Source organism: Diabrotica virgifera, chromosome 5 (assembly GCF_917563875.1).
Source record: "Diabrotica virgifera virgifera chromosome 5, PGI_DIABVI_V3a".
Taxonomy (NCBI): domain Eukaryota; kingdom Metazoa; phylum Arthropoda; class Insecta; order Coleoptera; family Chrysomelidae; genus Diabrotica; species Diabrotica virgifera.
Window position 1 is genome coordinate 9,374,895 of NC_065447.1, and position 26,081 is coordinate 9,400,975.

At 32.0% G+C, this 26,081-nt stretch overlaps 2 protein-coding genes across 6 annotated transcripts in view; one reads left to right on the top strand and one right to left on the bottom strand.

Annotated features, from left to right (window-relative positions):
- The window catches only part of LOC126884930 (protein twisted gastrulation-like), a 489,408-nt gene that overhangs the window by 52,511 nt on the left and 410,816 nt on the right, over nucleotides 1–26,081 (bottom strand). The gene's annotated exons all lie outside the window — the stretch shown is intronic.
- LOC126884932 (uncharacterized) lies at nucleotides 2,577–24,602 on the top strand. Of its 4 annotated transcripts, none has more exons than XM_050651285.1 (4): nucleotides 2,588–2,887; nucleotides 2,949–3,024; nucleotides 13,439–13,860; nucleotides 24,385–24,602. In XM_050651285.1, the coding sequence occupies exons 2-4, from the start codon at nucleotides 2,961–2,963 to the stop codon at nucleotides 24,550–24,552; spliced, it is 654 nt and encodes a 217-aa protein (XP_050507242.1). In that variant the 5' UTR covers nucleotides 2,588–2,887; nucleotides 2,949–2,960; the 3' UTR covers nucleotides 24,553–24,602. The 4 variants fall into 4 exon arrangements, 2 of the variants coding, with proteins under 2 accessions (XP_050507242.1, XP_050507243.1); XM_050651286.1 differs by having other exon boundaries at nucleotides 2,588–2,779; XR_007698195.1 differs by lacking the exon at nucleotides 13,439–13,860 and having other exon boundaries at nucleotides 2,577–2,779.

Here is a 26,081-nt window from a genome sequence, read left to right on the forward strand (position 1 = left end):
AAAAGTAATTTTTTTGCAAGAATGACCCCTTTTTAATTATTTAAACAATGATCCCCTTGTATGATTTGGATACTTTCTTGAAAATATCTTTTGTACCCACCTAAACGTTGATATAAAATTTGTTTCAACTTGTACGAATTTACATTTTGATTTACATGTAGTGTAATTTTATTTTACTAGACTAATATTGTTTTAAAGAATAAGGCTATAACATATAAAATCACTTAAATCGGACAACGAGTTTAGGGAATTCGAGACATCAAAAATTATCCATTTTTAATATGGTGTCTTAATTTCTTGGAGAAGTGTATTATCAAAATTAGCGCTAAAAATTACAAACAAAAAGTTTTCTGTAAAATTGACTAATTATATTTTATAACGATATTTATCGTGTGTCATTATAATAATTATATAAATATACCAGTTTGTTGAGATTGGCGTGTGATACAGTTTTTGAATGAAAGGAAGGAACTATTATCAAAATATTTATAAAACTGAGTGCCAGAACGGATGTCAAACCTAATGAATTAATGGCAAGGACTTCTAATACTATAATAATATGACGTAATGACCAATAATGAGGTCTGCTTTTGGGCTGCCTGTTATAATTTGAATTTTCTCCCGATTTTATAATAGTCTTTAGGGGCCAAACGAAAGATAAAAAAAGTTTTTTCTTTGATATATGTTTTAAATTATGTTCTGTTGTGATTTATAGCATTTTTTCGAATTTAAAATTTTATGCAAGTTCACTATTAAATATATGTCGAAAATATATGTGTGTATATATGTTACAGTTCAAGTTGATTCTCAGTTAGAGTTGACTCCAACTAGTTGGAGTCAACTCCAACTGAAACGAGCAGTAAAAGTTGATTTTAAAAATTTAAATCAACTTTTACTAGTTGGAGTTGACTCTTCCTGGATCGATTCAGTAAATGTTGATTATACGAGAATCTCAAGTGCATTTTTGATGAGTGTGCGTTTCTTTGTTTTGACCGTTTCAACTACTTATTAGTATAGTCTGTAACGTCGCCCCCGTTAGGTAAATTATTCTGATTCGATTTTTTGCACAAACTTACTCAAAGAAATACATCCGTATAACAACGTGGAATGAAGTAAACACTTCTGTTGTATGTAGGCATATATGAATTTATTAAAAAATCCTTAAAATTTATCCACGAAGGAGTGGAAGTACAAAACGTTTTCGGTCAAACTGACCATCATCAGTGTAAACCTGGAAATAAGTAAACCACTAAGATTAAAAAGCAAAAGGGTGAAATTTTGACAGTTAAAATTTTTTTTAAGAAAATGTGGTTACTTACGTCCAGTGTACAAGTAATTGAAACTAGCCACTTCAATAGGTATAAAAACCTCAAAAATACATTATTGTTACATTCTATAATCAAAAGTGGTCGACATTAAGTCGATGTCTTAAGATTTAAAGATCACCTGTGAATGTATTTCATCCTTGCTCGAAAATTGCACAAGGTAAGTACCTGTGTTCAGGTGAGAGGTTACGAACCAACTGATTAGACAGTTTGGTGCCAGAAATGAATGACAAGATGTCAAAGGCAGTTAGGTTAATTTTTCATCTGTCAACCGAAAAAATTTTTTAACAAAGAGATTAATATTTAGTTTTAATTGGTATAATGAAAAATGCAGATATTAAAAAGTTTAATGTGAGTTCTAATTTAAAATTGAGGTAATACATTCCTTAGTACTAACTGAATTAAAAAAAAAAAAAAAAAAAAAATCTGCTCCGTATAACAATCCTTATAACAAATACACAGGGTGTCACGCGGTACCATCTCTTTAGCACTCACCATTGACGTCCGCCTAATACACACTTAGCGCTCATTGTTAATAATTAAAGATAAAGCTTAGTAATAAAATAATGACAAAAATTTCTGCTGGATCTTGTAGAGAGGGCTATAAACTATGATTTGGTCACTTTCTGACTCTCATAATAATGGATTTTAACCGAGTTATTAAGCCTTGAAAATGGCTATTTTCGCATTTTTCAAATTTTAAATCGCGTATAACTCGACAACAATCAATTTTAGAAAAAAATCACAAAATACTTTTTTTGCTCAGAATAACCTAAATGATCTAAATTGTTCGAAGTCAAAAAATTATTTTTGTGAATTTGTCTAAAAAAAATTGTTTAAACAATTTATCGATCAAGGTACTGCCTGGCACCCAGTAGATTTGTTATAAGGACCTCTTTTTGAGTAAGTTTGTGCAAAAAATTCGAATCAGAGTAATGTACCTAACGGGGGCGACGATACAGTCTAGACTAGTTTGAACATATTCAGTAACATTTAATTTCTAGAATCGGCTGTTTGTGTGAATCAGAATCAACTTTTACTAAATGGCATTGGGAAGAGTATACTTTTCCTAGTTGGAGTCTACTTTTACTAGTAAATGTTGAATATAAATCTTCATTTTATATTTATAATCAACTTTTACTGAAAACAGCCGTTAGAGTTGACTCCAACTAGTTGGAGTCAACTCCAACTGGATAATCAACTGTAACATATATATGTTGTATCCCTCGTATTTATTAATAATTTAACAAAAACTATCTACTTTCTTCAAAGAGGACGATAAAAATACAATACAATATTTTTTGAACAATTTTCTTTGTCTCTTTTTGCAGGTGCAAAAACGCGACTATAGAAGGACGCAGGTACCATAGTATCCCAGCTGCTACATCTACAATTTTTCCATTTCGCATTTACTCGTCAGTGAAAGGTTGCGACGAAATAAAATAATATTACAAGTAAGTATTAAATTGATATAGTATTGAAACGTTTATAATAATCATTAAAAATAAGATTCAGTACACGTATAATTGCATCTGTTTATTTGGCAGCATTCAGAATTCAAGGTAAAGATTGTTTTCATAGTGTCAATGTCACTCTCTAATTTTTTCTGCATTCTTATCATAGGATCAATAAGAAATGTTTAATAGCAGTTGTTCATCCTCATACATTGAAACAACATACAGCCAGGATATGAGAATAGGTAAGTAATATAATAATAAAAAATACTTAAAATAGGTTTTAAATTTTTGTTGGTGTTGACAGTAGATTTTTTCGTACATGATTCATTGGGTTTATTATAAATTTGTACTTTAAAAACTGTTGTTTATACGTCTAAAATGTTTTTATCTCGCCTACATAGATTGGCTTTTTTTTAATTTTTGGGTATTCATTCTACCGACTTCGTTTCTATACGATGTCACAAAAATATTTATAATAAAGCTGTACCACGATCTTAAAATATTCTATACAGGGTGTTTGGTAAAGAATGGGCCATAGCTTAACCTCAGGTTCCTGAGGTTAAAATAGGCCGATTTAAGTTAACCTACCTCAGTACAAAGTTTATAATAACCGAGATACAGGGTGTCAAAGTTTAACTTTTTTTTATTTATTATTGAATATTTCCTGACAGATATGAGATAACAACATGAAATTTGGTAAGTGGGGGTTTTTGGGTCGAGAAAACTAAATTCCCTACCAAAAATTATGTATTGCCCAGAGAACGCCACATACGCCTTTCAGCACTCATTTATTACGTTCAATTTTTTTATCCCTCACTCTGTATAATTTTGAAATTAAAATTTTTATTCTGCTATTAGTTTTACGTAAAAAAGGTATACTTCGTTCATCTCCCTAAACTCAACCGTTTTAGAGATAAACGCATTTTAAATCTGCGATACACCATCATTTTTAGCAGAATATCATTGTAGTTCCACCCGAAAAATAACTTAAAAACCATAAAATTATCCAAAAATGTATCACAAATTTCTTTAAATGGAATTTGCGATGCAATGACATAAATTTGAGAACTGGCACAATTATTATTAGTGCAGTCACTGAAGGTTTTTACCTCCGATTTCGTTGAACCTCCATCGATTTTTATGAAAATTGGTGAGTAATTAGAGGATACCTCAAGTAACAAAGGTGACATAATGCCAACTTGCGCTTTTACCCTGGGGGTGGATGCCACCCCTTCTCGGGGGTGAAAATTATTTTATTAAAAATAATACCATAAGTCGATAGAGAGACAAATTATAAGCAAAATTTGTTATATAAAGTTATTAAAATAAATCAACACTTTTTGAGTTATTAAAGACCAAAGATTTAATTTTTTTCGTACAAAAATGCATGTTTTAAATCTATAAGCTTTTACAAAAAAGTTATTATTACTTAAATTGAAGATAATAAAAAATTGAATACATTCATTACATAAAGAACTAAACTAATGTTACTTCAAAGTGAGTTATTGGCAATTGAATGTGTTTTTTTTTTCGACGAGTACTCAAATCTAACTATTCAAGCTTAAATAACGGGAAAACAATGCAATGTATAAAATATTCCTGCTAAATATTTGTAAAAGTACTTCAGAATACCTATCAAATGAGCTTCAGAACAAGGTAATAGCGTCAAAATTAAGCAAGTTGTGATGAAAATAAAAGAACCGTTTCGAAGGAAAAAGTGAAAAATAAAACATACGCCATTTCCACAAAAATTAAAATCTGTAGTAATCCTTAAAAGAACTTCTTTATATTAGCATAAGTAATGTTTTCGATAATTTTGACCGGTTTAGAAAGCATATTTTTGAAAAAAAAGATATAATTTAAAAAATTCATATTATTTAAAATTATTTTAATTCTCATATTCTTTTGATAATAACTTCAAAAATACTCAATATACGTAAAAAATGATATATAATCAAATTTTAGTTTTTTCTGTACCAAATATTTTACCTGTTTTACTATTTCTATAGGGTGAAAAAATATAAATATTTGGGTACAATAATTAATGAAACTAATGAGTACACAGAAGAGATTAAAGCAAGAATAGGACAGGCAAGAAATGCTTTCAACAAACTAAAAAAAGTACTCTGTAGCAGGGACATTACAATTTCTTTAAAGATAAGACTTCTGAGATGCTACGTGTTCTCCGTATTATTCTATGGGTTGGAGGCTTGGACATTAAAGAAGGATGTTTCGGACAGATTAGAAGCCTTCGAGTTATGGGCCTACAGAAGAATATTAAGAATAAGTTGGGTGGATAGAGTCACGAATATCGAGGTGTTGAGAAGAATGGGAAAAGATAAAGAGGTTTTAAATACAATTAAAGTCAGAAAACTGCAATATCTGGGACATGTTATGAGGGGCGAGCGTTATAACTTGTTACAATTGATAATGCAAGGAAGAATACAGGGTAGAAGGAGTCGCGGAAGAAGACGCATCTCCTGGTTAAACAATTTGAGAGCTTGGTTTAATTGCACTTCTGCTGATCTCTTTAGAGCAGCGGTATCGAAAGTGCGAATTGCCGTGATGGTTGCCAACCTTCTTAGAGGAGATGGCACATGAAGAAGAAGATAGGGTAAAAAATAACCGAGATAGAAACGTTTCAATCTTAAATTTTGCTGTGGGAACCATGCAAACACCGCCATTTAACCTTTTATTTTTAAAAAAATAAGGGGTTTAAAAGATTAGGTTCAACGTGCTTAAATATCACTTAGAATTAACTTTCAAACAGTTTTTAGATGAACCTGAAATCGTAAACACGAACGGAGTTATTAAAAAAAAACAATAAGATTTTTTGAAAAAATTTTTAAAACTATAAATTTTGAAAAAATTTTGGAACATAAATTTTAACGCTATCAACATGTTCGGGGCTCATTTGATAGATATTTTTAAGTACTTTGACAAATGTTTAATAAGTTTATGATATAAAATGAATCAATTTCTCGTTATTTCAGCTTGAATACTTAGAGTTTTTTACTCGCCGAAAAAAATATACATCCAATTACCCCTAACTCACTTTTAGTTAACATTAAAAGGTTTTTCTAGTAAGGGGTTTATTTCATTTTTTATTAACTTCACTTTTGATAATAATAACTTTTTTGTAAAAACTTATAGTTTTTGAGTTATTGATGAAAAATCGGTTAAAAACATGCATTTTTCTCAAGAAAAATTAAAATCTTTGATCTTTAATAACTCAAAAAGTTTTGACTTATTTTAATAACTTTATATAACAAATTTTGTTTAGAATTTGTCCCTCTATCGAATTATGGGGTTATTGTCAATAAAATAATTTTCACCCCCGAGAAGGGGTGGCATTCACCCCCTGGGTAAAAGCGCAAGTTGGCACCATGTCACCTTTGTTCCTTGAGATATTCTCTAACCACTCACCAATTTTCATGCAAATCGATGGAGGTTCAACGAAATCGGAGGTAATAGCTCATAATATGAGTCCACCTTCAATGACTCCACTATATGGTTTTAAGTTATTTTTCGGGTGTAACTACAATGATATGCTAAAAATGATGGTGTATCGCAGATTTAAAATGCGTTTATCTCGAAAACGGTTGAGTTTAGGGAGATGAAAGAAGTATACCTTTTTTAAGTAAAACTAATAGGAGAATAAAAATTTTAATCTCAAAATTATACAGAGTGAGGGATAAAAAATATTGAACGTAATAAATGAGTGCTGAAAGGCGTATGTGGCGCCCTCTGGGAAATACATAATTTTTGGTAGGGAATTTAGTTTTCTCAACCCAAAAAACCCCACATATCAAATTTCATGTTGTTATCTCATACCTGTCACGAAATATTCAATAATAAATAAAAAAAAAGTTTAACTTTGACACCCTGTATCTCGGTTATTATAAACTTTGTACTAAGGTAAGTTAGCTTAAATCGGCCTGTTTTAACCTCAGGAACCCGAGGTTAAGCTATGGCCCATTCTTTACCAAACACCCTGTATATGCAAAAGCACACTAAAAAAATTTAGAGCTGTTCAAGTTTTTAAGTTTTTTAATGCTGCGTTACAAAGATTAAACATTATTTATACATTTTACCCATCTTAATATACAATGCCCAACAAAACTGAAGAAGCAATGTTTTCGAGGTTTTTGATAGCAATTGATACTTTTAAATTAAGAGGCTACATTAACGATCAACAGGTAGCAACAAACGCGTTCCAAGATTGCGGCTCTAATTTTGAATATTTTGTCGAGATATTTGACACACATATTCGTAATATAATAAAGAATGGCGGTACAGAGCCCAATTTCAGAAATATGTTAGTACGTGGAAATTACTCTATAACTAAATAAAATATTGAAAAAGGGAGGCTATACCGCCATTAAGAAGAAAAAAAAACTTTCTTCAAATAAATTTTTTGATTTCTAACAAGAAATCGAACATATTATAACTAAATAACTAATTAGGCAACATAGAGAAATTCTTCTTTGACGAAGAAGAGCCAACATATAATAAAGTATAGCTCGATTACTATTGGTCTTAAAGAAAATCTAAAAACACGTTTTTGTTTATTTTTTCAAAAGGTACATTTTTGTTAAGTAAAATTGTTTTGATAAAACGAAAACTTTTGGAGTTATTGGCAGAAAACTTATTAAAAATATTGATTTTTTCGATATAAAACCAACACTTTCGATAGCAAATAAATCGAAACTATCAATTTTATTAAAAAAATGTATAGAACGTTTTTTGCTAAGAATGAACGTTTTTACCAACTTTTGTGATTAATAAACAACCTACGTTTCGTAGATGACACAGCCCTTTTTGCAAATAGTCAAGCAGAGCTGATTGATCTTATACGACTGGTTGAAAACGAAAGTCAAATATTGGGTCTGCAATTAAACATATCAAAGACAAAGATCATGATAGTGGATAGACTACATAACAATCATCCACATATAACCACAATTGATCGGTTTGAGGTTGTGAGCTCATACTTATATCTGGGATCATTAATCACAAACACAGGGTCACTACAGGAAGAAATAAAACGTAGATGTGATCTAGCAAAAGTCGCCACAGCAAAAATGACCACAATATGGAAGGACTGTCAAATTTCAAGAGCGTTAAAGATGAGGTTGATCAACTGCTTAATATTCCCAATACTGACTTACGAATGTGAATCTTGGACCCTGAGAAATTCGGAAAGAAGAAAGATAGACGCCACTGAAATGTTCTGTTGGAGACGAATGCTACGAATTCCTTGGACCGACCACAGAACAAATAATTCGATTTTAAGAGAGCTAAAAGTTAGCCAACGGCTCTCCAGTAAAGTCCATCTCCAACAAATAAAATACTTTGGACATGTTATGAGAGCCAACACAGAAAACATGGAAAGACTCATTATACAAGGAAAGGCGGAAGGCCGAAGATCACGAGGAAGATCCCCAACAAGATGGATCAATCAGATTACAGGAATATGCAAAAGACCTATATGCATGAGTTAAAAGAAATGACCAGAGACGGAGATCTTTGGAGACGGACAATACACGACATCACGTCGACCACTACACTCCCTCCGGGGGGCAGGATTGAAGAGAGATTGATTAAAATATAATAAAAAATTTCCACCCCTGAGATGGGGTGGCAACCACCCCCATGGTAAAAGCGCCTTTCGGCATGATATATATTTTGATCCTTGGACTATCCACTACTTATTCTCAATTTTTCAAGCAAATCGATCCATTCTGTAAAAATTGCGAGGTTTTGTCCTATTTTAAGCTTCATTACTTGGACTATAAGATCTTTATAATATATTATGACTTTTTCTATTGTCGACATTAGTTTATCATGATTATGCTGTTAAATGCCTTTTGGTAGTCTAACAGTTAATATATATATAGTTATGACTCAGCGTTTCCCTTTTGAGGGGTCGCTGTACCACATTCTTCTTCGCCACTCATTCCTGTTCATCGTGTATTCTTAATTTAAATCTTCCTCTCTTAAGTACACTGCCATACAGTCCTTCTATATTCTCCTCCGTTTTCCTCTACCTCTTTTTCCCTCAACTTCTGACAGCTCTATTCTTTGTCTCACATAGTTCTTATGTATACGTCTGACGTGACCAAACCATTGCAGTCTTTGTCTTTGAATATTCTTTAAGATTGTAGTCACTCCGGCTTCTACCCTAATGACGTCCTTTCTAATCTTCTCCCTTTTGGTCTTACTAAGCATATAACGTAACATTTTCATTTCAGCTACATCCGTCTTCTTTTCCCGAACTTTCTTTGTAGGCTACACTTTACCACCGGCCGTGGATGGCCATAGCTTAGCGGGAAGATACTGGCCTTCTAAGCCAGAGCTCATGAGTTCTCGGCACCAACAAAAAAATTTTCATTTCTAAAAATGATACGAGCCGTTTACCATGTTCACAAACATTTCTGTCTTTATCAACTACATAAACATCGTTTTCGACCTGATGTACCTACGGATGATATTTTATCCCCGTAAAATAATTATAATCTTCTCTTCTTCTTCTTCTTCTTCTTATATAGACATTACTCTGTCTGTTTTTCAATGTGCCTCCAGTAAGTTGTCATTCCATCTTTTTCGTGGTCTCCCCACTGATCGTCTTCCTATTGGGGAACCGTCTCTCGCCGTCCTTACTACTCTATGTGTTGTCATTCGGCTTATGTGGTCGTTCCATTCTACTCTTCTGCTTTTCACCCAGTTAGTAATGTTGTCCACCTTGCATCTCCTTCGTATATCTGCACTTCTAGCTCTATCCCACAGCGTCTTACCATCGATTTTTCGCAATGTTTTCATCTCTGCTGTTTCTAGCATTCTTTTTGTCCTTTCTGTATCAGGTCGTGTTTCTGCCGCGTATGTCATTATTATTAGTCTGATGACTGTTTTGTAAATTCTGCCTTTCACTTCTTTTCCGATGATTTTATTTTTCCATATTGTTTCATTCAGGCAACCTGCGGCTCTGTTTGCTTTATTCACCTGATCTTCCACTTCTGTTTCGAGCTTTCCGTAGGTGCATAGTGTGATGCCTAGATATTTAAACTCCATGACTTGTTCTATTATTTGACCCTCCAGCTCTAATTTACACCTTATTAGTATTAGATCTGCTGTTATAACCATGCATTTAGTCTTTTTTGGGGAAATTAACATGTTAAATTTTCTTGCGGTTGTATTAAATTCGTGCAGCACACGTTGTAAATCATCTTCACTTTGAGAGATTAGTATTGCGTCGTCTGCATAGCAGATTATTTTAAGTTGTTTTTCTCCCATTTGGTATTCTTTTTTTGTTCTTACTTTTTTTATTATTTCGTCCATGATCAGGTTGAATTATAATCTTAAGACTTATATTTAGAAAGACAGAAATTTGTTATCGTGTACTACAAATCTGAATATTTAATTATAAACTCTTGAGCGCATATCTTTCTGTAATATCTTAATCTACAATCCACCTGTCTTCACTATTTGGAACATCATTTTGACGTGATTGTAATATACGATTGTAAATGGCTCGTTTGTTCATTAGCATTTCTACACACTGGAACAGGAGCGTCATTTCATTTGAAATTTTGATTGGGGGGAGGGGCAAATATACAATACATTATATATGATGTAATGATGAAAATTGATGTATTTTTTGTAAATTTCAGTCATTTTCAGGGCTAGGGGGGAATGCCCCTCCATCAAATGACGCCCCTGCACTGGAAATATTTCTTATTTAATTTTAGCTCTGATCTAGACTTTCCATGAACTTTATTGTCAGATATAAACATCAAATTAATTCACAAACAGAAGACTTAGCATATAGACCGGGAGATATTAGATGGAATAGAAGTTCAGCCACTAAGTCCTACCCAGGGCCGCCGTTACCATGTGTGCAAAGTGTGCATCGCACACGGGCGGCCGATTATAGGGGCGGCCAAAAGCAGGTCACTGATGCTAATACTTTTTTTCATATGAAAATAATTTCAAAAAATTAAATAGTAATGATCCAGATATTTCTATAAACTCTAATATTTCAAACAATCTAAACAAAAATGCCAGAAAATGTTATTTATTATATGAACTGCCCTTTTGCAGCTGTAGTCATAAAGTAGTTCCGGGAATGCTTTTTAATTCAAAGTGGCTGGCGGCTTTCGGACTTACTATTTTTATCTACTTGGTCCTTACGCGATTTTTTCAAATTCTGAACATGTATGATTGGTTAAGAGAGTACGATACGACAATAGGATACTTTCCGAGAATTTAAGATAAGTGCTTGTTAAGTTGCTCTCATTGAGTAATAAAAAAGTCGTTTTTATTACTCGATGGTATAAAAAAATCTTTTTTATTACTCGAGCTATAATATTGTTCCTTTATGCTTATGTCTGTATGGTTATAGATGGGTTATAGTTCAGTCTAAGTTGAGAATTTAATGATGTTAGACACGCTTTTGATAAATGATTTTGTTTGTAATATAATATATTACACTATAATATATTACACTACTATATTATAGTAGTGTGACCGTTTCTTTTGCACACTACTGTATGTCAAATAGGCCTGGATCCCGCGTACCAAAAAAAGTTGATTAATAGCAAGCTGAAAATTTGTTAATAGCTTAACGATATCTAGTCTGGCAAACTTTGATGTACGGGAACACTGGAACAGGTGAAGATTTAATTGTGGAACAGTTTAAAAATTTGGAACGTCAGATTACGAAAACGCCCCATGTATTTTGTCGGACAGAACATCCAATTGATTTGTTACCCTTTCATTAAACTAGTGCAAAAATCAGACTGCTATTATTAACCAACTTGATTCCTGTCATTTAACATTCTTCGTGTTCCCCTCATTAAAATGCCCATTTGGTGATAAACACCAGTCTGATATTTGCATGAGAGTTTAATGAAATGGTAACAAATCATTGGAAGATATTGTCCGACAAAATACATGGAACGATTTCGTAGTCTGACGTTCCAAATTTTTAACCTGTTCCACAGTTTAAACTTCCCCTGTTCCAGTATTCTCATACATCAAAGTTTGTCCGACTAGACACCGTTAAGCTATTAACAAATTTTCAGCTTGCTATTAATCAACCTTTTTTTGGTACGCGGGATCCAAGCCCATATATTTAAATATATTAGTAAACAATTAAGCATGCCGAATGTTGTAAGTAGTCTTGTAAGCAAAACTTACACATGTAGGTATTAGTACAATATTGCATTTCTGTATAGTATTATTGACATAATAATAACTTTTTTTGGTACGCGGGATCCAGGTCTAAAGGTAACGACGAGATCAGAGCAATTATTATTATTAATATACGCGTTACGGTCTCCTGCACATTTCTTTAGATACTAGTTCTTATGTTAAAAAGATTAAAGTGTTATGGAAGGAGGGCGGCAAATATTAAGTTGCACACGGGCGGCCAACATTTTAGCGGCGGTCCTGGTCCTGCCCTTTGCAATACTGGAAGATTAGAATAGTAGAATAGGTACTTACAATTTATGGAAAATATTACGGGTTTCCTGTAATATTTTCCTGTGAAAATTAGATTTTTACAGGAAAAATAAAATGGGGTGTTGCAATGAATTTTTGAGTCCTGCCATATCCATAGAATGACAGAATACCTGCAATCGATTTTGTGAAGAAAAATCCTAAAAATCCTTCCTGCCTAAAAATTATTTTCATAAAGTCCATAGTATCCTATCATTTCATAGATATAGCAGGACTCAGATATTCATTCCACCTGCACTTCATTTTTGAAGATATTTTTCTTTAGGCGCGATTCGATTGAGGGTAAAAGTGTACATAAATCTGCGCGCCGGCGCACACAGACAGTATGTAGTTCCTTGCTAATCTTTCAAGATAGGTATTTATGTATCTGTATCCGTGCAAATAAGTCATTAAAAGAATATATTAGTGTTTTTAGTAAATGTATTATTTATTATAATTCTTGTGTTTTTGGATTTGTGTTTCTCTGTAGTAAAATAATAACATATTATGTAGGCATAACATTTTTACACTATTTGTCGCCGTGTTGTGTAATTATATCCGAAACTTACATGTCAATTAGAAGAACCTCGCTGGTGTAGTTGGTGATTGGAATGACGCGGGTTCGAATCCTGGGCGATTCATATATTTTTTTTAGTTTTGGTTGTTTTAATAAAATTTTTTTGAAAGTGGTAGATAAGAAAGTTAGTTTAATTTTTAAATAAAATACAAATAACCTGTTAAGTATATTTACTTCGTTGAAATTACCTATATAATAAAAGAATATCTTCTTACGTGCGTACAAAGTACACACACATTCTTTTTTTTTTTTTCATGAAATATTTTTACAGGAAAATGTCACAGGAAACCAGTCGATTTTTCCCTAAATTGTAAGTACCTACTCTATCCTTCCAGTATTGCAAAGGTCAATACCTTCCAGGTATTAACCAGGAAAGGTCCAGGACTTGGAAAATCGTGGCTGAACTTATTTAATATCTCCCGGTCTAAGAGAATAAGGAATTGGCTATGGCGATTAGAAAATAGAGCGGTGTTATATCTATCTAATTTTATCCGAATACTTTTTCTCTCCTGGTCAGGCGCAACTGAATAAAATATCACCAGTACAGATATAGTGGTCGACCTGTACTTATATTTTTTTAGAAGAAGAACTCAAGGCTCTTCGTGAAGAAGAACAAATAGCCAACGCAGAAAAACAACAACGACGCGAAGAATACTTCAATGAAGTTTTTATGAAAAAAGCACATACAGTTTTTGATCTCAAAGGACTCTATTTCCTATACTTCAACCACATAAAGATAAAATTTTATTTCCAACCCTCAAAGTTTACTAAATATGTTAGGAAAGATCTCAAATTCTATTGCAAAATGGTGTACCAAACGAAATACGAGTGGTGGTACATAAAAAGAGATTCTTTTCCAGTGAATTGTAAGAGTATAATTTACTCAGGACTTTCAAAAACTATAGTTGAGGATACCGAACTTTTCGATGTAATCAATGATATATATAAATGTTTACTAATATGGACACAAAGTGAAGAAGAATTTCGCCTAGACAAACGACAGGTGAGTACAAAAGCTATATTTTTATCTCTATATTTGACTTTGGTATTGAAAATAAGAAGCGGGATAGGATTCTTCTTCAGGTTCCCTGTTAGTGATGAGCAAAACAAGAACAAGACCAAGACCAGGCTAGTCTTGGTCTTGGTCTTGGTCTTGCACTAGCGGTCTTGTTCTTGGTCTTGGTCTTGCTGCAAGAGTCTTGCTGGTCTTGCTTTTTTGATAGTAATAATTTGAACCAAACAATTTCGAATAAAATGTACATTGAAATAAATAAAGATGTGAAGAATGAAACTATATTTTTTGCTTTAAAATTTTAACAGAATGTAGAATGTAGTTTCAAACGGATACCAATTTTAACATTATACATTCACCTAATGACCTGATTATTTCCCTCTATATAAAAAGATTAGAGTATATTTTTATAATGGTAATGTTTATCAGTAGGAAAAACATGAATTTACAACCCTTGTTGCAATTGCCGGCCTTCGGTTGTGTCACGTTGTGTTTTGCATGCTGTCGATACCTGCCGCCTGCATTCAGACCACGTCTTGAGTCTGGATTATTGTTTATTGCCCCTGTATTTTAATAAAATCTTAAAGAAATAGAGCTTCTTAAAGGTGCCACAAATGGTCGGGGACCTTCAATTCACGGATTTTACGAAAAGGGATAAACGGTTTATAGTTGTTAACAGATAATGATCTGCTCCTTTCACTCGAACACTGTAGTATTTATCCTACGAGGGTCAAATTTAAGAACATAAATTAAATTTTTTTAAGAGAACACAAAAATCAAATATTTTTTACTCTATTTAATCATTATTTAATATAATTAACTTTTTTTATAAACTAACTGAAACATACTTTTTAGTAAATACGTACATATTTACCATACCTATTTATAGACCTAATACTATAACATAATAACTAAACCTAATGGGGAGTTATAAACGCTTAATTCTGTAATTTGTTATCTTGCAGTTCTTTAATTTTATTTAAATTACATTGCTCTCGTAACACGAGTTATTCGCACTTTTTATTTTCACATATTTTTGGATTGAATACCTATTATGACATTTAAAAAGTTGAAAATATTCGGATGTGGGTAGTAAAAACTAGAATTTAAAACACACTGAAATGATGCGCATGCATTTCAAGTGCGGCACATACTATTTGTACTACTGGCCCTTTCTGGGGAAAACCTAGATTCTTCCAAATAGTTTTCAACTATGAAATCAGTAAAATTATTTACGCGTTTGTCATCCGGGATTTTCACAAATAATTCAACTTCCAACTTTCGTTGATTGTAAAAAATTAATCCAAAAAATAATTTTAAAAATTTCCCAGTATCGGAATTTTTGTCATTATATTCAGAAACTGAACCTAAGCTTTGGATTTTGCGATACCAAGCTTGACACATTACAATCGACAACCAGTTATTTTTTATTCAGGCCACAATGCTTTCACAGCATTGTGAATCCCTTTTCAAAATCCATTATGATATTTTTTGTATTCATTTTAAATTTAACGACCTACATTTTTCCTTGATTATGCGAAAAGAATTGAAATAAGTGTCAGTATTTTTATTAGACAAAAAAGCGAAAACTACTGGTACATAAAAACCGTTTTTAATTGCATTTTTTTTAAATGGATTACCCTATCTATAATTACATTTTTTTGTCTTACAAGTAATTCCAATTGTCCTTGAACTGTCGCCGTTTGAAAACTTGCCTTCTGGACACTTTGAAGGTTGAGAAAATGCAAACCGTTTGACTTAATCAAAACGACTTAAAAATATAACCAAAATATTATGTATTTTAAAAATTCGATATTGTTTAAGGTTTCTTACAATGTCAGTATATATTATTGAACTAAAAAAATAAAGTTAAATAATAAAAACCAATTTTTCTCAAAAAAGTGCAAGAGTCTTGCAGGTTGGTCTTGGTCTTGCGTGGTCTTGTAAGGTTCGGTCTTGGTCTTGGTCTTGTTCTTGCAAGCTTGGTCTTGGTCTTGCAACCAAAAGGCGGTCTTGGTCTTGGTCTTGGTCTTGCTGCAAGACCAAGACCAAGACCGCAAGACCAAGACCAGTCTCGCTCAACACTATTCCCTGTCCGACATGGCAATTCTGAACATTGCTTACGGAACTTCTGAATAGTTTGAACGATTTGAGCCCAAACCATCATTATGCAACCTCTTCTGTCCACTGCTAAACATAGGTATCTCCTATTTTTCGGCACTCTTCATCTTCACGGTTCTGTTGTCATTGTTGCCATTTCTTGGACATTCGTTTAATGTCGTCCATCCAGCGTGGTGGTTGGTGGTCGTCCTCTGCTGCGTTTGTCTTCTCTTGGGCGCCAGTCAATTAGTTTTCTGGTCCATCTTGAGTCTTTCAGTCGCGCTATGTGACCTGTCCAATTCCACTTCAGCTTGGCTAGACGTTCGACGACATCAGTGATAAATACCTGTTCTTTTCCTTCGGTTTTGGTTTCTTATTTTATCTTTTTTGTTACGCCGAGAATCGATCTTTCCATGCACCTTTGTGCCACTCGCATTTTTAGTGCTGTTGTTTTTGTGAGTGTGAGAGTTTCTGATCCGTATGTTATAATTATAAAATATACTCCAAATTTATTAATAGCCAATAGAAAAATATGACAAATAAATGAGGACTATAACCATATTCGCAAAGTAAAATCTAAGTTCAAAATACATCGTATGCCCTGTATAATAGGCATCTGCGGTGGAACTAATAATAGAATTTGTAATAGCAGCCTAGAAACAACAAACACCAAAAAATATTGAATCTCATAAAACTGTTCTCCATTTTCCTATTTGAGAGATTAAATTTAATATACCAGATACTAGTAGTAGTAGTGCAGTAGTACTAATAATAGTTAGAAAGCAACATACAGGAATGAGTTAGATCCGCATAAAATAAACTGCTCGTCAAAAGTTAGGGATATAGAAAATTCTGGGGATATAGAAAATTCTGCTGAATTTGTATAGTAGATTTTTTCGTGAACAGATTAACGGATTCCGCTAATTTTTTTTATTATTTTAGACTTTTCTTTAGCATTTACACAGTTATGCAAAGGTTTACTCAAACTTTTTTTTTGTACTTTAGACGATATTACTCTTTAATTAAAACCTTTTTATATACTTGGGTTGGTTGGTGTCACGGACTCCGCAAATTTTGTAATCCATTTTAAAAATAGTTCTAGGCTACCCAGACACCTGAAATTTGCAGGATAGCTTAGAACTAGCTAACAATGCAATATTTTACTGCTATTATACAGGGTTATTAATAATTAGTGGGGTGAAGCTCCGTAGATCCGTTATAGTAATGTGTAGAGATAAAACTTAATAACAAAAATTGTAGCGAACTTTGAGCACATTACAAAATTAGTTAGAATGTTAGTTCGATAACATAGTGGCAGACCAAACTTATGTTTTTTGAAGTTATACTTCTTTACGCGCGATGAGGGTGAATTTTTATATGTTAAAACCAGGCACATACGCATCACCCAGGCGCATACGCGCATTATAACTTTGTTCTGATTGGATGTTCAAATGACATGTCAAAAATTATCCAATATGGCAGCTGTAGGACACCTGTGGTTTGGAGGTAAAGGTAAACAAATGTATAATATATTAGTTTTATTGTTGTGAGGACAGAAACAAAAAAGTTTATAATATTGTAGTGACTTTTAAATAGTTTTTAAAAGCAACATGTACGTAATAATTGTTAATATATCATGGGTATAAACCTACCTGTTTGATCTGCCAAAATACATAGTATGTAATACTTTTATTTATATAATTTGATTACCATCAAAATTTATATCAATATTCACCTAATATATTGTTTTCTTATTCTATGTTTTGTTGTATTTTTTCAATTCTAAATCATTTTCACTTCAAAATTAAAATAATTTGATCAATTTTCAAAATATCAAAATATCACAAGTTTAATGACGTTCTACACCTTCGGCAAAGAATTAAGGATTTGCATGAAATTTTAGTATGTTATAGTTTACTTCAAAAAACTAAGACTTATGTTTTACCGTGCCGTTTAATTACTATTAAGGGTCAAAGTTAAATTTTAACATGGGCTCTTATGGGAATTCTTAAAAAGTTAAAAACTTTTGACCCAAATTTACGATTTTTAATTATTTGTGCTTAAATTAAAGATATTTTTGTAAGGAATAACATATTAAAAAATGAGGATTGTTTACCGTACCATTATTAAATAAAAGTGAAATTACTGTTTCGAAATTTAACAAAGTTGGTAGTAGTGAGATCAGCTGCACTCATAATTATATCCGAAATTTACGTGTCAATCAAATGAGCCTCGATGGTCTAGTTGTTGAGCGTTCGGTCAGAGATCGAAACGTCCCGGGTTCCAATCCTCTACGATTCATTTTTTTTTAGTTGTTTTAATAAAAATTTTTTGAAAGTGGTAGATAAGAAAGTTAGTTTAATATTTAAATAAAATACAATTACTTCGTTAAAATTATATAATAGAAGTATAACTTCTTACGTGCGTACAAAGTACACACACACATTCTTTTTTTAAATAGAACACCCTGTATTTTATTTTATATTCGAAATCTTCGTAACTTTTCGATTACAAAAATATAAAGGTTTGGTATGTTATACGGGGTATTTACAAAGTTATAACCAATTTTATATAAAAGTCGTAACAAGTTTAACTACCTGTACAAATAAAAGCAAGCACAAGGTCAATGGTAAATTGACGTCATATTTTTTATTTATTGTCAAAATTTTCGTAAATGGTTGTTTTGCTAATTTTCTTTATATTGAATACAGGGTGAATCAAAACGCAAGTACATTATTTTCTCAGTAATTTTAAATAGAACACCCTGTATTTTATATCATTATCGAAAAGTACCATTACCATACTATAATTTTTGTATAACATTGCCTATGTGTAAATTTATTAGTTTTCGAGATATTTTCATTTTTCCGAACAAAATTATTAATAATTACGGGTCTAAATCTTTCCAAATTTTAAGTAAGCCATGACTGAATAATTTTCTAAAACTTACAATTTACGATTACTGATTATCAATCTGTAATCGAAGTTGGCTACAATTTTTGTTATTAACTTTTATCACTATCTATTACTTATAACGGATCTACAAAGCTTTACCCCACTGACCAATCACACTGTATGGATAAATCGATTTTTTTTTAATTTCAAACTATTTTAAAAATGTGACTAATGCAATGATATTTTAAAGTACGTTAATAAATCGATATCTACAAATTGATGGTGCCTCAGTGGCATTAGACTGCAGATCGAGAGGTCTCCAGTTGGAACCCGGCTGTTGCGTATCTTTTTTTAATTGTTTTAATAAATAATTAAAGTTTATATACTTAAAATTATATATACCATTTTAAACAACCGTGGTATTATAAAAAATACTATTTTATACTAGTGTGTAATTTTTGGAATCATAATTATAAATAACAGTTAATACACTTACTAAAAATTCATATTTTATAAGTTAATTATTCTTTCCAAACATGTTGTGTCCTATATGTACAATAACAAAACCGTGATATTATAAAAAGTACTTTTTTATCAGAGCGTAATTTTTGGAATTTTAAGCATGTTATCCTTAAATCGTTTATCGATAAATTATTTTATATTCTTTCCTATAAATAATAAAAAGGTTTTATTATAAAAAAGTTCTTTTTTTATAAAAGTTTAATTATATGTGTTTTAACTGACGACATCCGTCACATCACACATGTGAAACATAGAAAAACATATTAAAGAGTAATACCGTCTAGTTTCTTTGTTATTAAAGATAACAGAAAAATTAAAAAAATAAAATATTCAAAAAATATTAGACTACAACATAATATCGGGGTATACTCACCTTTGTGCCTTTTTCTCCCTACAAGGTGTCTCAAACTTTTGTTTCGGTTAAAACACATGTTAAATTACAAAACCATCTATTTTTTTTTGTTTCTAAAGATATCAGGGACATTCAAACAACAGCATGTTCACAAAACATAACACTACAATATTATTCTGATGTATACTCACATTTGTACCTCGTTCTCCCTACAGGGTGTCTCAAACTTAACACAAGAAAAACATATTTTTTTCTTCCACCCGGTATAAGTACAGAAAATAAGTTTGAGTAAACCTTTGCCCAACTGTGTAAATACTAAAGAAAAGGCTAAAATAAAAAAAAATAGCGGAATCCGTCTGTTCGCGAAAAAATCAACTATGAAAATCAGCATAATTTTCTATATCCCTAATTTTTGACGAGCAGTTTATAAGTCGCACACGAATAAAACAAATAAAACATCTACTGTTGAATTAATGTATATGTTACCGTAAAAACCCGATTTCAGTTAAAACCTAAAAAAAATACTAGGAAAAACTAGTTTTAACTATGACTATGGGCTTTAGACAATTCTAGTTTTAACTAGTGAAAACTAGAACTATCAAATATTTTCAGTTAATTCTAGTTGTGACTAAACATATTTCAGTCAAATCTAGTTTTTACTAAACTTTTCAGTAATTTCTAGATTCAACTAAAACTCGGTAAATAATTTGCTGCTCTGGTTGTTTGTAAATAATTTCACGTAAAATACTGGACAAGATCGTAAACGTAAAAAACGCAAGTCCTTTGACCACGTTGTTGTTATTGTCTTTCATCCAGACTGCTAACATTTTCTCGATGTCTTGATTAGCTCGCTCTACTAAACCTTGAGTCTGACTGTGCCTTGGTTTTCCATGAACTAATTTTGCCTTAGGCCAGGATGACATTACCGCATTTATGACTGCATTACCGAACTCTAGGTCATTATCGGAAAGTAAAATGCATGAATGTAAAAAGTCAAGACTATATCCGTTAATTATTGATAAGCAACTTCGTCCGCCCTCTTACTTTGTAATGGTCTCAATAAAACAAATGTTGTTAAATGATCTTAATAAACCATAATAATCTTGTAGCCGTGATCCTCTGGTGATTGCATATCGATCAAATCTACCTAACAGCGACTGACTATTCATTTTTGAATGAAATGAAGGTTTCGACACAAGACACCTCTTCGCTTTACTCTTCTTCCTTTGGCAGGTCTCACAAATTGATATAAAATTATTGAACATACCAATTGTTATACATATTTGCGTATTTTCTGGAGGTTTCAGTCTTGAACCTATCCCAACTTCCATGACCAATAGCAACGAGGGCTGCTTCAATTATGTCAAAAATGTTTTCAGCAGGTACATAATATTCGTTTGGTTCAATTCTAGAAGTCAACTTTTTTATTTCGCCAATTTCAACAATTCTAAATCTTTTTAGTGTTTTCTGGGCAGACAGTTCCGCATCTTGTACTTCGGTCATTCATTTATTATACATGCTTTGGTTGGTCACAACATTGTAGTGACTTTCTTTCTTCTCGCTCTGTTCCTTTTGTAAGGTCTTTTTCAAAAAACCTTCTTTCCAAGTTCTTATATCCCTGCTCTCAACCTGATCTTCGACATTATCACTCATGGTGAATAATACACATTACACAGGTGTGTAATATAATCAATAAAAACGATGCAGAAAAATCAACAGTTGCATACACTATACTATGCACTATCACTATAACATAGTTTGTTACCGACTGGCCGCCTTCGTTACTAACCCTACCCCGAAAAAGCCAAATCGTATTTGTCTCTTCTCGCAACAATTTTAATTGGTATTCGTTAGTAATTCCAGTAAAAACTAGTATAAACTAGTATAAACTACTCTAAATGAAATTTGTTCGGGATTTCCAGTTTTAACTGAATTTAGCAGTAAAATCTAGTTTTGACTAGTTAAAACTACAATTGTCTAAAGCGCTTAGTTAAAACTAGTTTTTCCTAGTAAATTCGGGTTTTAACTAAAATCCGGTTTTAACGGTAACATATACATACACAGTATGGTGCAAATGTTTGGAATAAATTCGTTATTTCGTAAGCCAGCGACTTTAAATAAAAATCCTGAAACAAGTCGATTTTTATTTTTGAAGTATGATTGTTTGACATATATCATACTAGTGACGTTGTCCATTTAAGTGTGATGACGTAATCGATGATTTTTTTAATGAGAATAGGGGTCGTGTGCTAGCTCATTTGAAAGGGTATTCAATTATCTATTCAGTAATATAAACATTGACATAATTATTTATACAGGATGTCCCAAGAAACATTATTTTGTAATAAATTAATTGACACAAAAAGAAAAACTTATGTAATTTATTTAATTCTAAATACATTCTATTGCTGTCAGAAAACAGAAAAAGATATGTATTTTATAAATAAACATTGCTTTTGCTTAAATTCAATGTTCTAACTGGAAAAAAACAGTTGGATGGCAGCTTGAACATTGAAATTAAGCGGAAAGTAATGTTTATTTATTAAAAAAAAAACATTTTTTTTCTGTTTTCTAATAGCAGTATCGAATTAAATAAATTACATACTTTCTTCTTTTTGTGTCAACTAATTTAATAGAAAAATAATTTCTTGGGCACCCTGTATAAATAATTATGTTATTGTTTATATCACTGAATATAGAATTGAATAACCTTTCAAACGAGCTAGCACACGACCCCTATTTTCGTTTAAAAAAAATCATCGGTCACTAGTATGATATATTATGTCAAAAAATCATAATTTAAAAATAAAAATCGATCTCTTTTAGGTTTTTTTCCTTAAAGTCGCTGTCTTACGAAATAACGAATTTATTCCAAACATTTGCGCCATACTGTATGTTCTATCACATGATCAACAAGTTTAAATTGTTTGAAAATTATTTTAGCAGTAGCGTTCACCATAAATTTATTCAGGGGCCTTTTTAAGGAGACAAGAAGAACACATAAGCTAGAAGAACTGAAGATTAGTTCGACGAAGCATGTAAGCAAAATGAAGTAGATATATAAAAGGGGTGACACACACGCGAGTAAGTACGCGACCTTATGGCTCGACGACCTTTTTCGCGCATGTGTCACCGCAAGTACGTGTACTTTAAGTCCGCCGAGTAAGTACGGCGCGCCGTCGCGTCGATCCAACAAGTTTGAATGAAATCTTACTCGTAGCCTGTACGTGTATCACTGCGTCGAGCCGCGAGCCGTTATTTTTATTTCGTTTAAGTTACACCTATAAAATCACTAATTAAGCAAATTGCCTATAAATAATTGAATCGTTTATTGTTGAAAGGAGACAAGTTACATTTTATAAGTTTTTAGAAAACGGTAAAAAACTATTTTAAGCAATTATACTAAATTATTTTAGATTATTTTTTTTTGGAGTAAACCTACTTATTTATAGGCCTACATATTTATAGGCCTACCTATTTATAGGCCTACCTTGTATTAAACTATAATAGAACAAAAACAAGCAGTGATATATTTCACATCATAATTTTGACAGCTTACCTCACTTACAAAAAGTGAACGAATAAATGAACGACGGACGACGGTGGTCTATTAGGACATTTTTTTTTGAAAAAATAAAACGATATTTTTTGTAAAATATAATGTAAAATGTAAGTGTTCATTTTAATGAAACGTAGGTACTGAAAATACCGACAATATACCTAAGTCTGCCGTGTGTCACCGACGCGACGGCAAGCCGAGTAAGTCCACGATCTTTAAACCCGCGTACGCGTACTTAAAGGTTGCGTTTGTGTCACGCGCTTAAGAGGCTTGATCAGCGTAGAATACTATTTATTATCCATGAAAGAGTATGAAAATTTAGACAAGCAAAGAAGATTTTCAGAATGAAGAGAAAGGAGCAATACTGGATATTTCTAGCGAATAAATCTACCCATAAAAATAAAAATGACCGTATATAGAACTTTAATAAGCTCAGTGATATGATAACATGTGGAGCAGATAAGTAGTCACACAGAAAGACTACTTAAAAGCTATGAACTAAAAATTATATAAAGAAAATATTGAGAAATAATAGAGGAAGGATTCTTACGAAAACGTTACAATTTTGAGATGTTTTCATGGATGGATGGATAGAGCATAGGAATGAGAACTATAAATACCTATGTCATGCGATTTGCACAAGAAAAGATAATCAAATCGTTGAGCTTTTCCGTCGTATAAGACTGACTTTTGCAGCCTTCGGCAAGCTGAACCATATTTTCAAACCATCTGATATAATAACAATATGCCTTAAAAGAAAAACCTTTAATCAGTGTGTTTTGCCAGTGTTGACTTACGGAGCGGAAACGTTGACCATGACAAGGAGAACATGAGATGAACAGTGGACCCAAGGAAGACCAAAAGTTAGGTAGGTACATAAACAACGTAGAGGGCAACACAAAATCTATCAGAATTTAAGGGTAGAGAAGAGTTGACAGAAAAGAATGGAGAATTGTCCTAAAGCAAGCTTTGGCTCATAACGGGCTCTAACGCCAATGATGATGATAAATAATAAAAAGTATTTTATTTAGCTATCCAAATTTTAAATGCGTATCCCCGTATTTAACAGCATTTCTTTATGTTTCAGAGACTACTAAGAGGCGAGTTAGATGAATTGGTAGATCTCGATTCCGATGACTGCGATTTAATTTTAACCAAACAAGAAAAGAAACGTTTAAATGCAAAACGCCGAGCTATACTAAAGAGAATGATTCCACCGAAAAGATACCCCACCAGAAATGCAGATATTGACTAAAAATAATTATTGTTGGTTTATATACATATTTATATTTGATGTGATATTTACAGTTTAGAAGGTTTTGTTGGTCCTAATCACAGTACTTATATGAACTTTGCGGAGGTCCAACAGAAATTAAGATATTGACTAAAAAATAATTGTTAAATTATATTATATTTTTTATGTTATATTTACAGTTTACAATGTTTTGTTAGTACAAGTTAATATACAGTGATGATCGCTCTAATAACCGGCAAAATAACGCAAAAGGTGGAAGACATATTAAGTTGTGAGATAAAAAGAAATAAAACTAGTCGATGTGTGAAATTTAGCGATAAAAACCTATAAATTTACATTCTATTTATTGGTTTCCATCTTTAGACGCATCAGAGAAGTGTGTCAACTAAAACTGTCACTGTCCCAGTGGCAGTTGCCAAACTCGTCCGGTCCGATACGTCTAAAGGTGCGAAAAAATAAATATAATATAAAATTATAGGTTTTTATCGCCAAATTTCCTACCTCTACTGGTTTCATTTCTTTTTATCCCACAACTTAATACGTTTTCCATTAATTGCGTTATTTTGCCGGTTATTAGCGGACTCATCACTGTATACATATGAGCTTATACAGTGCGTCCATAAAGTAACGCATAAATTCATTATTTCGTAAACCGGCGATATTAAGGAAAAATCCTGAAACAGGTCGATTTTTATTTTTAAATACCGATTTTTTGGCATATATATCATACTAGTGACGTCATCCATCTGGGCATGATGAATGATGACGTAATCGACGATTTTTTTAAATGAGAATAGGGGTCATGTGATAGCTCATTTTAAAGGGTATTCAATTCTCAATTCACTGATATAAAAATTAACATATTTATTTATACAAGGTGTTCAAAATAACATTTTTTTAATTAAAATAATTGAGACAAAAAGAAAAATGTATGTAATTTATTTAATTCAAAATACGTTTTACTGTTGTCAGAAAACCGGAAAAAAATGTTTATTTGACAAATAAATATTGTTTTTCGCTTAAATTCAATGTTAAAGCTAGCACCCACCTGTCTCTTGGCAGTTTGAACATTTCGTTTAAACGAAAATCAATGTTTATTTGTCAAATAATTTTTTTTCTCTTTACTGACAGTAGTAAAATGCATTTTGAATTAAAATAAATTACATATATTCTTCTTTTTGTCTCGCTTATTTTAATTGAAAAAATGAACACCCTGTATAAATAATTATATTAATGCTTATATTATTGGATAGAGAATTGAATACCGTTTAAAATGAGCTATCACATGACCCCTGTTCCTATTTAAAAAAATCATCGATTACGTCATCACGCCCAGATGGATGACGTCACTAGTATTATATATATGCCAAAAAATCGTAATTTAAAAATAAAAATCGACCTGTTCCGGGATTTTTCCATAAAGTCGCCGGTTTACGAAATAACGAATTTATGCGTTACTTTATGGACGCACTGTAGATGGCAGAGATGAGAAACTTTTAATACAGCTGCAGCAATCAAAAGTTCCATGA